General features: G+C 37.3%; 3 protein-coding genes and 2 non-coding genes across 10 annotated transcripts in view; 2 read left to right on the top strand and 3 right to left on the bottom strand.

Moving 5' to 3' along the window:
- Positions 1–187: 187 nt before the first annotated feature.
- Positions 188–1,010, bottom strand: LOC122635986 (cytochrome c oxidase subunit 6A1, mitochondrial). Its single transcript, XM_043826750.1, has 3 exons — positions 884–1,010; positions 471–616; positions 188–392 (listed from the first exon to the last, which is right to left on the bottom strand). The coding sequence occupies exons 1-3, from the start codon at positions 951–953 to the stop codon at positions 312–314; spliced, it is 297 nt and encodes a 98-aa protein (XP_043682685.1). The 5' UTR covers positions 954–1,010; the 3' UTR covers positions 188–311.
- Positions 1,011–1,669: 659 nt separating this feature from the next.
- The window catches only part of LOC122635880 (serine/threonine-protein kinase S6KL), a 33,917-nt gene continuing 23,960 nt past the window's right edge, over positions 1,670–11,626 (top strand). Inside the window, exons 1-8 of one of the 4 annotated variants that reach the window (XM_043826575.1) lie at positions 1,670–1,844; positions 1,991–2,085; positions 2,192–2,426; positions 2,549–2,633; positions 2,703–2,810; positions 2,899–3,057; positions 3,158–3,246; positions 3,344–3,760. In XM_043826575.1, the coding sequence (XP_043682510.1) occupies positions 1,788–1,844; positions 1,991–2,085; positions 2,192–2,426; positions 2,549–2,633; positions 2,703–2,810; positions 2,899–3,057; positions 3,158–3,246; positions 3,344–3,544 (1,029 nt within the window). In that variant the 5' untranslated portion in view covers positions 1,670–1,787 and the 3' untranslated portion in view covers positions 3,545–3,760. Of the gene's footprint in view, positions 1,845–1,990; positions 2,086–2,191; positions 2,427–2,548; positions 2,634–2,702; positions 2,811–2,898; positions 3,058–3,157; positions 3,247–3,343; positions 3,761–11,626 lie in introns of those variants that run through there. The other 3 variants (XM_043826576.1, XM_043826573.1, XM_043826574.1) reach the window with 3 other exon arrangements.
- Positions 3,388–3,459, top strand: Trnaw-cca. The gene has a single exon. It is a non-coding gene; the product is annotated as a tRNA-Trp (tRNA).
- On the bottom strand, positions 3,856–3,929 carry Trnan-guu. Its single transcript has one exon. It is a non-coding gene; the product is annotated as a tRNA-Asn (tRNA).
- On the bottom strand, positions 5,221–11,454 carry LOC122635879 (neurofilament medium polypeptide-like). 3 transcript variants are annotated; one of them, XM_043826571.1, is made up of 4 exons: positions 9,251–9,287; positions 7,935–8,007; positions 7,265–7,850; positions 5,221–7,156 (listed from the first exon to the last, which is right to left on the bottom strand). In XM_043826571.1, the coding sequence occupies exons 1-4, from the start codon at positions 9,270–9,272 to the stop codon at positions 6,062–6,064; spliced, it is 1,776 nt and encodes a 591-aa protein (XP_043682506.1). In that variant the 5' UTR covers positions 9,273–9,287; the 3' UTR covers positions 5,221–6,061. The 3 variants fall into 3 exon arrangements, with proteins under 3 accessions (XP_043682506.1, XP_043682505.1, XP_043682507.1); XM_043826570.1 differs by lacking the exon at positions 9,251–9,287 and adding an exon at positions 8,597–8,726; XM_043826572.1 differs by lacking the exons at positions 7,935–8,007; positions 9,251–9,287 and adding an exon at positions 11,135–11,454.

The raw sequence follows: 11,626 nt of genomic DNA, 5'->3' as shown, positions 1-11,626 counted from the left end.
TTTATCTTTTATATGTTTTATCTTTGTTAATAAAGAATTACACTTTTTAACATATCTATACAATTCTAAATCGAAGTTTAAACAAACTTTAATCGATATAATAATTTATTAATTCTTTCCTTTTTATCGATTCTTGGTTCTCATATTATTTTCTAGGTACTTGATATAAATTAAAAATAAGTCCCCATAAGAGAAAAACTCGTTAATTTATTGAAACTGTTTCCAGGTTGGTGGAACAAAGGTTTTGTTTATTTATATATATTACCTTTCGACGAACAATCTAAATTTTAATAGCACTAGCAGATTTCTTATTACTCTTCATAGCCCGTAGGTAAGGCATTTACGTGCGGATTATGAAACAATGATTGCTGTCCATCTCCCCAAGGAAACCGCTAAATGATAAGTTTATGACATAAAACAGACGCAAATTTATTTATATCGGTCTTGTAAATAACGAAATATATATTTACCCTGGTTCTAATTCTTAAATGTTCATAAGGAATAAATTCTGGTTTAGAATGATGATCGCTGTTTAGATAGACATTCAATAAACCTAACAAAGTGGCTGGAAAGCCAACGAATATGTATAAATTTCTCCACAAACGTGTAGCATCCCCTACAAAAAATAATTATGTAATACATGTCGTTGGTGATGCGAGTAACAATTTTGGAATATCTCTGATTTAATATATATATATATATATAAGTTTAGAAATATTTATACCAAAGAAAAGAATATTAATGCCAAGAAAAAGATTATATTGAAAAAATGTATCTGAATGTTAATAGGACGGTATGGTTAGTAGCAGAGTTTTTTTTAATTATGAACATTGTTTATTATAGATAACGAGTCGACTAACGTTCGATTATTTAAATTTATTACCTTTTTCAGACTTTCCTGCTGCAGTCGCGAAATTTCTCGCGAATATACGATTAAAGCTTGAAAAAGCCATGGCCGATACCTTACTCTTCTGCCTCCTATTGACGTAATCAGTCCACTGATCGAGCGCTCCCTAAAAGCAAAGTATTAAATTATTTTTCCAGATGGTAAAGTCGATGATTGCTTTGCGAATGAAAGTGCTTGAAGCGCACTCTATTATCGTATATATAGATTTTATTTCGTCGATTTGTTTTTATAGATCTTATTAATATAATCTCTCGATAGATGGCGTTTCTGGTATAACAAATCTTTCCACGTGACATCGCCTTCAAAGTTTTTACAGATCGTGGATCATTCAAATGATATGATGCAAAGTGACAAATAATAATTGTATTTTTACCTTTTCATTCCAAGTATTACTTTATCAATAACATTTTTTGGAATATTTGACATATCTTTGCGTAAACTAAGCACATCCTTAATCATAGGATACATTTATATCGATTATCGTATTGTATTTTTTTTGCAGATTGATATCTTCTTAATTTTACAATATTTATACTCGCACAAACACGCATTCTCGTTTTTATTACAACATATCCGAACAACAATTGTTACATTACATTTATATTAAATCGTATGCTTTTATCATTTTATAATAATAGATCAAGTTAGATTTTAATGAAAGAAATATTCAAGTTTTATAGTAGAATATGTCTAATTGTAAAATTTGAATTTTCAGCGAATAATTAATGAATATTTTAATGCAATCGTGATACACATGCGCGCGCGCGCGCGCGCGCGTTCACGATTAGAATTTCAAAGATGTGTGGGGAAGTGATTCTATTTGTTTCTTCCCTATCGGTTGTACTTTAAATTTGACAGTTGTTATTAATTTTCTAACTGGATGGGCAATTCCAACGTAAAGAAAAAATACCACGACCATCAGAAATATGCTAGTCAGGTATTTACGTGATATTTGTTCTAACCTCTGAATATTGAATAATTGTTTCCTTTGTTTCATAACATAAAATGTAAAAGAAATAATGACGTTTCATTAGACAACTGTATTAAATTTGTTAATTAATATATATATATATATATATATAGTATAGTCTCATTGACATCATCGGTGGAAGTTGTGCTGGGTCAACAAGATCTTCTCAAGTAGAAATCAAATCATGGTCACGTACCTCTTGTAGAAGGTAATTAAGATCAAGACAATTAATGTTTATTTTTAAGTTATAAATTAATGAAAAAAATATACTGTATCACGCATTTGGAACAAAAGCATACACATGATTTTTTTAGTTCTTCTAAAACGGCCTGGCCAATACCTAGGTCCGAAACTATCTTTCTACCAGAATTTAAAGTCAGAAAGATGACTTTAAATACAGAATATAGTTTTCTCGACGTCATTGCTAAAGGTGCATATGGAAGAGTTTATAAAGTTCAAAATCGGGAAAATAGGCAAGTTTTTGCTTTGAAAGTTATTAGCAAAGCTAAAATTGTCAGTGAGAATGCTGTTACTCAGGCAAAACAGGAGGTATTATAATCTCTTTGCACATGTCTATTATTATATATATATATATATATATATATATATATATATATATATATATATATATAAAATTAAGTAATTAGAGTAACATTGCTTATTTTTTATAGGTAGCTATACAAAGAATGGTGGGACATCATCCCTTTATAGTAAATTCTACCCATAGATGGCAAAGTAGTAAAACATTATATATATGTAAGTTTACTTTATGATATACAGTGAATATTTTTTGGCATTACATCTTACATTATTTACATTTTGCAGTAACAGATTACATGTGCGGTGGAGAATTATTTTCTTTAGTAGAGGAATATGGATGTTTGCCTGAAGAAGTAGTTAGAATATATGTTGCCGAGGTCGCTTTAGCTATCGGTAAAAATCTAAGAAACGTATTTCAGATTTTATCGTTTAATAGTCAGCATTTCATCATAAAATAATAAGAAGTATTATTTGTTTAAAGATTTTTTACATAATGCTGGGGTGGTGCACAGAGATTTGAAAGCAACAAATATTTTACTGGATGAAGACGGGCATGCAGTTATTATAGATTTTGGTTTATCCAAGTGGTTACATCGTACGCAAAGGACAAATACTTTTTGTGGGACTCCTGAGTACATGGGTAATTCAGTGTGCATGCGTGCGTGCGTGCGTGCGTATTATATTTATTTAAAATTTGAACTACATTGTCCAAATATATTTTTATTTATAATGAATTTCAGCACCAGAAATTTTAAAAAGGCAATCTTATGGACAAGAAGTGGACTGGTGGTCTCTTGGCGTTTTGATGTGCTTTCTCCTCACTAATCGGGTATGTAATATAAATATATTCTTCATTATTCGTATTTATATATAAGTCGAAATAATTTGGGAATGATAGATAATTGTTCAAATTTTTTTTTAATTAGTTTTATTCTACATATAACTGGTTTAAAAACAGTTTCGATCGTAAGACTCCGTGGCGCAACGGTAGCGCGTCTGACTCCAGATCAGAAGGTTGCGTGTTCAAATCACGTCGGGGTCAAGCTCTTTTATTTTTATCTTTTTACTTAAGCTCGCTTTACTTAATAACGCGTATATGTGATAAGTTTTATCATGTAGTTTGTTGAAGTAATTGTTTTTTACATAAATTTTTTCGAAAAATATAAAAGTATGTTTTAGATGTCAAGAAGTAAAATAGGAACGATTGAATAGATACAATCATGGATTTTGCAAATATTAAAAATAGAAACGCATACATGTTTTTAGAATTGTTAGCAATAAAATGAAGTATTTGGAAACTAACAAAATATATCCAAATAATTGAATAGATAAATAGATAAATAAATAAATAAATATATATATATGTATGTATGTATGTATGTATGTATGTATGTATAATGTTCTTAAAATGTACAAAATACTGAAAGCAAAAAAAATACGCCCCCGGGTGGGCTCGAACCACCAACCTTTCGGTTAACAGCCGAACGCGCTAGCCGATTGCGCCACGGAGGCGATTGGAACTGTGGTTTGTTAGAATAGCGTGGTATATCCCACTTGCCTGCTAAACTTATTTTCATTTCTTTGAGCAGATAAAATTTTTCATAATTTTTTATATAAACTAAAAAAAAAAAATATATATATATAAAGAATAATTCACAAACATTAGGTAATATGAAAATAGAAGAATTTGTTGCAATTTATAAGATACGTATTTTGTCTCTCCTTGTTACGATAAAATATGACCTCTTAAGATCTCACGGTATTTCAGAAGGCAACTTGTTTTTCTCGTTGACATTAGTAAAATCGTTGATGATTGTAAATAAAGAGGATGAAAAAAAAGAAATAAAAAATGAAGAAACAATTAGTCATTTGCGTTAGGACATACTTAAATACGCTATAATTCATTCCATTTAGCCGTGCTCACTCGATTCATTGATACATCAAAGAATCTTGCGATAGATTGCAAAACTTTCTGCGCCTTGACATTTCGTCGAGTACAGCGACCTTATAGATCTCCACTGTTTACACATTGCATTTATACGCCATCGACTTTTCATTCGGCCTTCGATGAGTCGATGCTTTCGCGCATATTACGAATAAATGTCGCGCTCTATCGTTCTCGTCTTGCGCAAAGAAATTCTTCATGGGACAGCTGCCTTCGAAGAAAGGCTTTTTTCCTTAAGGAAAAAGAACGGATTTTTATTTTCACTTACGATTAGTCGTCAACTACGACTAATTGTAATTTGGGATATTAGTAGTCCAAATGTTAGATAAATCTCCAAAAAGAGGTACGTCGTGTGCAGGACAAATATCGTTGAATATGATTACTCTTTTTCTCCTTTTTTTCTTTTTTCTTTTACAGAGGATTGGTATCAATAACGTCGTGTTTACGTGAGAGATGACAGTAATAATAATTATTATTATTATTATAACGATGATGACAGCAATAATACAAATAATAATATTATTAATAATAGTGGAACTGGTACTAAATCGTAATAAAATAATAATAAAATAATAATAATAATAATAATAATAATAATAATAATAAAAATAATAATTGTGGAACTACTACTAGATCGTAATAATAATAATATTAATATATAATAATAATAAAATAATAATAATAATATTATTATTAATAATAATAATAATAATAAGAAGAAGAAGAAGAAGGAGAAGAAGAAGGAGAAGAATGACGCGTTAACTCTAAGAAGACAGACTCGAGAACTAATTGCTAATCTATCGGAATGGGTCTGGTTAGGTGTGGTCAAGTGTTTGTTCGAAAAAAAAAAAGAAATAATAAAAAGGACATACACACATATATTTCTTTATATATATATATGTATATATAAAATTGGGGGAGTCCTGGGATGAGGATGTTGAAAAAAAAAAAGTAAGAAAGAAAAGAAAAAGTAAAGTCAGGAGAGCAGAAGAGATTCGTCCTCGCGTACCATCCACCGAAAGTAAGAGCCGTGTTGTAATTGTACGTCAGGACGAACGAGGGTGCAGCTCGGTGCAGAGAAAATTCGCCGAACCGGATCCTCAGGAAGAAGGACGACCACGTGTACAACTTCGGATTTATTTTCGAATCGGGTCGCGATTCATCACGTGGTCATCCTACTTCTCTGGTCCCTCCTTTCTTCCTTTTTTCTATTTTTCTCGCTAAAAAATTCGTCTCTTGGATATTCGAAATCGTAGCGCGCCAGGGAATATGCACCCTACACCACTGTCGATCGGATGTGTTTTGTGTCCTTGTCTCGTTTTCTCTTCTTCCCACCTCATCTCTCTCTCTATCTCTCTCTCTCTCTCTCTCCCCCTCTCTCTCTCTCTCTCTCTCTCTCTCTCTCTCTCTCTCTCTCTCTCTCTCTCTTTCCTTTCGACATATACATACATTCACACACGCGCACACATCCACATTGATGCTCGCACACTCTCTTTATTTTTCTTTTTCTTTTTTAGTTAGTTTGTAATTTTTTTGTTGTCGTTTAATATCTTTCTTTCCTATAATCTTGAGCTGACATTCCGTCGTTCACACTCGGCGATTCTTCCTCTCTCTTCCTCTTTTTCCCTCTCTTGATTGATCTTCCTTCGGGGATGGTCTAGTGCATTTCCTGCCGATCGTGTCAACGAGCGTCGTCCCTTTATGAGGCGCTCTTCTCCTCGCTGTTACTCTGGCTGCTGTTCTCCTCGCTCTTTTGGCTAGCGTTACTGCTGTGAAGGAGTGCCGGACTATTGTCCTCTTGTGCCGAAGAGGATGAGAGAGTCTTCAACTGGGTCGACGAGTCAACATTTGCATCCTTTACTTCCTCCGGTTTTGGCAACAACTCTGGCTTCGATTCCTCTATCGCTTTCGAAGATTTTTCCTCGGAAGAGGATTTCTTGTCCTCGTCATCTTCCTCTTCGCTGCTATTCTTAGCGTCTTCCTTTTCGACTGACTTGTCTTCTTCAGAAGAGGATTCCTTTGACCGTTCCTTAACATCAATGGCGATGCCATCAGGAGCAGCAGCAGTAGCGGCGACGGTGGCTACTTCCAGTTTGGTCTCTTGTTTCAGAGATTCCTCGGGTTTCGACTTCGCTTGCTCCTCTTCCGCCGCTGAAGCATCTCGCTTGATCTGGCTAGATTCCTCTGGTTTTGCGGGAGCGTCGGCATCACCTTCTGATTGTTTCTGTTCCTTTGCCGCTTCCTCGGATCCAGCGCTCTTGGCCTCCTTCTCGGATTGAGGCAACGCGACCGACTCGCCGTCTTTGACATCTTCCTCTTGATTGCCATTTGACGAAGAAGAGCTCGTTGGTTCTACTGGTTTTTCGATCTCTGCGGCTGTTCTTTCGGATGCTACGTTACCTTTCTTTTCCTCAGTTTGATTGTTCTTTTCGCTCTCTTGATCCTTGTTGGTTGCATCTTCACTAGTCTGAGATTTTTCGAGTAGTACAGCTGGTACAGATTCCTCGGCATCCCGAGTCACACGATCTGGCTTCTCTTCGGCCTTGACTTCCTCTTTCAATGATTCCTCGTTCTTATTAGCTTCGTTTGAATTTTCAAGTATCTTCTCGGCTTCTTGAGCTTGACTTTCGACAGGGGCTGGCACAGCTTCTTCTGCCTTCGCCAAAGAACTTTTCGCTTGTTCCTCGGATTTTTTCTCTTCTTGTGTTGGTTCAACCTCCTTTGATACATCTCTCTTCTCTTGGGACTCTTCGCTCGATTCGGTACTCTTTCCTTCGGCCAGTGCTGTTTGCTCCTGAAATAGTATCACGATAATTAATAACGTTAAATACGTAACTGTGTTCGATCATTCCAATTTTCTCTTTTCTTTTTCTTTCTTTTTCGTTTAAATACTCCGACTTACCTTCTTCTCGACCACTTCAGCTGGAGCTTGTGGCTGTGCCTGTTGTGAGGTAGCTTGCACAGTTTCCTTCACTTCGGATGCTGCTTCCTTCAGACTTTCATCCTCCTTCTTAGTCTCGCCAGATTGTTGTTGTTGTGGCTGCGTTTGTGGCACGACTTGTGCCTCGGCATTTTGTTCAGGGAGTTCCTTTTTTTCGTTAGCTTGTTCCAATGATGCTTCGCGAGCTACCGGCTTAGATTCCTCTTCCTTCTTCTCCTGAGACGAAGAGGAGGATTGAGGTTGAGGGGAATTCTCCAGATTCGTCTCGCTTTTCAGATTTGGTATTTGAGCTTCGGCCGGAAGTTCTGATTTAGCCTCTGCGTTTTCTACAACAGCTGGCGCCAATGATGGTTCCGCTGGTGTGATCGAAGACGCGACAGTATCGGAAGGCACATTTGCAGTTTCTTCAGAATTCGCCGAGGCTACTTTTTCGAGCGGTACCACGGTCGGAGGTGCTTCAGCTTCGTGATGATTCGCCAAGGGAGCAGCTCTTGCTCCCAGCAAGCACACCATCGATATCAGGACGAGCTTCATCATCTTGATCGATCTGCAACGAATCGCAACGTATCTCTCGTAATGATCGTCTTTATCGTTTAGAAATAATAATCACCGTGATTAGAAATTCTCTCACCGTTGAGAATTATTGTGACATACGTACATATATACGCTTTCAATGACAATTTCCCGATAGAATGATCGAGACACTAGAAGAACGAAAAGAAAAGAGAATCGAATACCCGAAACATCGAAGTGGCGACGAGTATCGATCGCAGGTACTATTCGTACATACATACACGCACATACACACGCATATACATGTTTATATCTATGAATGGTCAGTTAAGGAGGATCAAGAACGAATAGTTGGTGAATAGAGTAACTCTCTTCGCTTTTGAATGGAACGTAGGGTAGCGACGACGAGTATCAGAGCTGCTGACGCTGCTACCGTTGCTGGTGCAAGAATCGGCAGGAAGAAGAGGGACGGATGACATTGAGCCGAATGCATTGAATAAGGCGAGCGCGTTATGGAACTAATGACAGGATGCACTCCCCTCACGCTTGTTACGCGTATGACTCTCTTTCTCCCTCCCTCCCTCCCTCTCTCTCTCTCTCTCTCTCTCATCATACACATTCTGCGTATTTCTCCTCGCGCACGCGTTTCGCGATCTGGCGCGTGTCTTTGAATAAAATCCTTGTCATGGACGGAAACGGATAATCGTCGATCGAAGAAGACGTCTTTTTTTTCTCATCGAAAGATGTATCGACTATCAGCCAAGTTTAGGTATTATTTACCTTGGGTAAAGTCGAATGTCCGGTGTCCCCTCGTAACAGTTAACGCGTTAACCTTCTTAACATTCAGGGAAAGCTTCCGTCGAGGAAACGACGTGTAAAAACGGAGAGGAATCATTTTATCGAAAGTCCTTGAGGATTTACGATATAAGATGCGATGTTTTATTATGGTAGATAATCATTTTCAAGAAAATCATTTACTTTTGAACGGTATTGTACGGACAAGAGAGCGTGAAAACGAACGCAAATATGCCTCCCGTTCAAAAGCATTAAACACGCGATCGCGACACAAAGGCAATCTCTTTCTCTCCTTCTACCTTCTCCTCTTTCTCTCCGTCATGCGTGAATCATCAAATTCAATTTTCTCCGATTTTGTATTGTAAGATAAGTATTGTAAAATAAAAAGGAAATATCCAGATTATTTTGTACGGTTCGATGAAAAGATACTTTCGAAGTTTGAAACGAAGTGGAATGCAAACCTTCGCGATCGGAAAGAATCGAGAAAGGGAAAGAACGCGACGGAGTATGGTACGAAGAGATAGATGGATAGATAGATAGATAGATAGATAGATAGAGAGAGAGAGAGATGGAGGGAGGGAGGGAGGGAGGGAGGGAGGGAGGGAGGGAAGGACACACAACGGTCCGTCCAGTTTTTACCTCGACTAGCTTGATTTCGCATTTGACCACATACGTAACAACGCCAATAGTCCGCGGCTTGCTCGCGCAATCGCGAAGGCGATCAACTTGGAGAGATCATTGGCAACGATCGAAGCTTACTCGTACCTACTCTTTCGAATCTTACCAACGTTCAGTTAGCGAGGGCGTATACGACATTCCGTAGAAAATCGTTGCTCGTCGATGAAAGGATATTTCTCCGTTGTCTTTTTCTCTTCTGCTTTTTTATGTTATGAATAATTGCTTTAATACTAGAGACAGTTTATCTATTATTATAATATTCGTTAATTTAACGGATACTTGAGGAAGAAAAAAATAGTTTATTCCATTGTATAATAATGAATAAACAGAAAATAGTTTTCAATTAAGTAGTTTTCTTAATAATTATGAAAACATAAAATATAAAATCTTTCATTTGTATAGGTTCACTATAATTCTAGCGTTTAACCCATAATTCATTTTAGATCGTTCACCTTCCACCTATGTTCGTTCATTCATTAATTTCAAGTTAAGAGTAGCATTATACGATCCTACGATTGATTGTAAATTGGAAAAGAAGATTCGAGAACTGAATTCGATTATCGGATTTCGAGGGAAGAACGTTGATTCTTTCTCTCTCTCTCTCTCTCTCTCTCTCTCTCTCTCTCTCTCTCTCTCTCTCTCTCTCTTTCTTTCATCATAGAATCGGACAAATGCGATGTGAGCACGCATCGGCTCGATAGGGAGAGAGGAAATGCCTGTGAAAGATGATGGACACCCATTACCTCATCAAGATCATCAGAGTTGTAATAATGGTAGCGCTCTTACAAAAGAAGAATGCGGGGAACGATCCAACGTCAATGACGTTGACGTTCTTCTCGTTCTTCTTTATGTTCTTTTCCGCTTTGAGTTCTGCGCAAATTTTCGAAGGATCAAAAAGAGTTGACGACGTTCGATCGCATCGACTTTCTTATCGTCGTAACATCGTTTATCATTGAACAATGATAAATCAAACGAAACGTGTTGAAAAGAGGAAGTCGCGACAGGTAGTATGCCGACATTGATTGCTATGTTAGAATATTAATGAAAGAAAATAATTAGGTATCGCACGAGTTCCTGTTTATCGTGTTTGAAGAAAAAGCAAGAAACAGAGAAAGAGAGAGAGAGAGAGAGAGAGAGAGAGAGAGAGAGAGAGAGAGAGAGAGAGAGAGAGAGAGAGAGAGAGAGAGAGAGGGAGAGAAAGGTAAAAGTGAAGAAACGGAAAATAAGACGAGAGTGTTACATCGAAGAGAAGGAGTAAGTGAGAGAGAAAATTACACAAAAGAAGCGTTGAGAAATCGGCACAATTTAGACTGATTATATGTCTCGCCGATGATTTTTTTAACGCGTTTGACTTATTCTCTTCCGTTCCTTTTCGCTCCAATTTCGCGATTCGGGACGTAAATTACTGCCGATATGGTCTTCCTCTCTCTCTCTCTCTCTCTCTCTCTCTCTCTCTCTCTCTCTCTCTCTCTCTCTCTCTCTCTCTCTCTCTCTCTCTATCTTTATCTATCTATCTCTGTTTCTTTTTATCTCTTGTCGTTTTAAAAGAAGAGTGACACGACTCGCGAAATCGCCAGTCTCTCATTTTGTCTTCTTGCAAAATTTCTTTCGCAAGTCCTAACAATCCAACTGTAATCACAGACTCTCTCCCATTCTGTCTTCCTCTCTCATTGTCTTTATAATTGAAAGCAACATTTTTAATCATATTGAAAAATATCGTTTCTTCGATTGAAAATAACACTAGTGATCACTCGAAAAATAGATCGATAGATGGAACAAGAGAGAAAGAAAGGGAGATAATTAGATGAGAAGAAAAATGCTGTAACTGTTTAATTCGGTACTCACGTTCTTTTAATCTTTCTTTATCGTCAAACTCGTCACAATGGACGTGGGGAAAAGTAGTAGCAGCACCAACAAGCAACAGCAATAGCGAGTCTTCTTCCTCTTTGCTCCTTTGATTCGACGCGAGAAACTCCACGAAAACCGATAGAATACCGATTGTATGTATCTCCCTTTTTCTCTTTATTTCTCTTTTTTTCTCTCTACGATATGATTTAGTTGTCTAATATATACTCGCGAATGGTCGTCGCGCGCGTGCGATAACGCTCGTTTGCGATGTATCGTGGTGATCGGGATGAAGGTTGGGTCGTGTGTCGAGATCGAATCGTCCGGGCCTTGCTTATATACCCATTTACCCACTCGACGAGCCGGTAGGATCGCGCAGGGGCCCCTCTGCTATCCTCCTCCACGAGGGAGGGGCCCCTCTCTTGCTCTTTTCTCTCTTTCTCTCTCACTCCCTCTCCCCCTCTCTCTCTCTCTGTCTCTCTTTTCTCTTTC

The sequence above is a fragment of the Vespula pensylvanica genome, chromosome 20 (assembly GCF_014466175.1).
Source record: "Vespula pensylvanica isolate Volc-1 chromosome 20, ASM1446617v1, whole genome shotgun sequence".
In the NCBI taxonomy this organism is placed as follows: Eukaryota; Metazoa; Arthropoda; class Insecta; order Hymenoptera; family Vespidae; genus Vespula; species Vespula pensylvanica.
The sequence above is the reverse complement of the archived record's forward strand: the minus strand, read 5'-3'. Positions and strand labels throughout refer to the sequence as shown.

Excerpts from the sequence above, each read along its gene's own strand:
- LOC122635986 (XM_043826750.1), bottom strand. The coding sequence starts at position 953 with ATGGCTTTTTCAAGCTTTAATCGTATATTCGCGAGAAATTTCGCGACT. Across the intron at positions 617-883 it reads AGCAGGAAAGTCTGAAAAAG|GGGATGCTACACGTTTGTGG; the intron begins GTAATAAATTTA and ends TATTTTTTGTAG. Across the intron at positions 393-470 it reads ATTTAAGAATTAGAACCAGG|CGGTTTCCTTGGGGAGATGG; the intron begins GTAAATATATAT and ends CTTATCATTTAG.
- LOC122635879 (XM_043826570.1), bottom strand. The coding sequence starts at position 8,711 with ATGATTCCTCTCCGTTTTTACACGTCGTTTCCTCGACGGAAGCTTTCC. Across the intron at positions 7,851-7,934 it reads TGTCACAATAATTCTCAACG|ATCGATCAAGATGATGAAGC; the intron begins GTGAGAGAATTT and ends GATTCGTTGCAG. Across the intron at positions 7,157-7,264 it reads CTGAAGTGGTCGAGAAGAAG|GAGCAAACAGCACTGGCCGA; the intron begins GTAAGTCGGAGT and ends ATACTATTTCAG.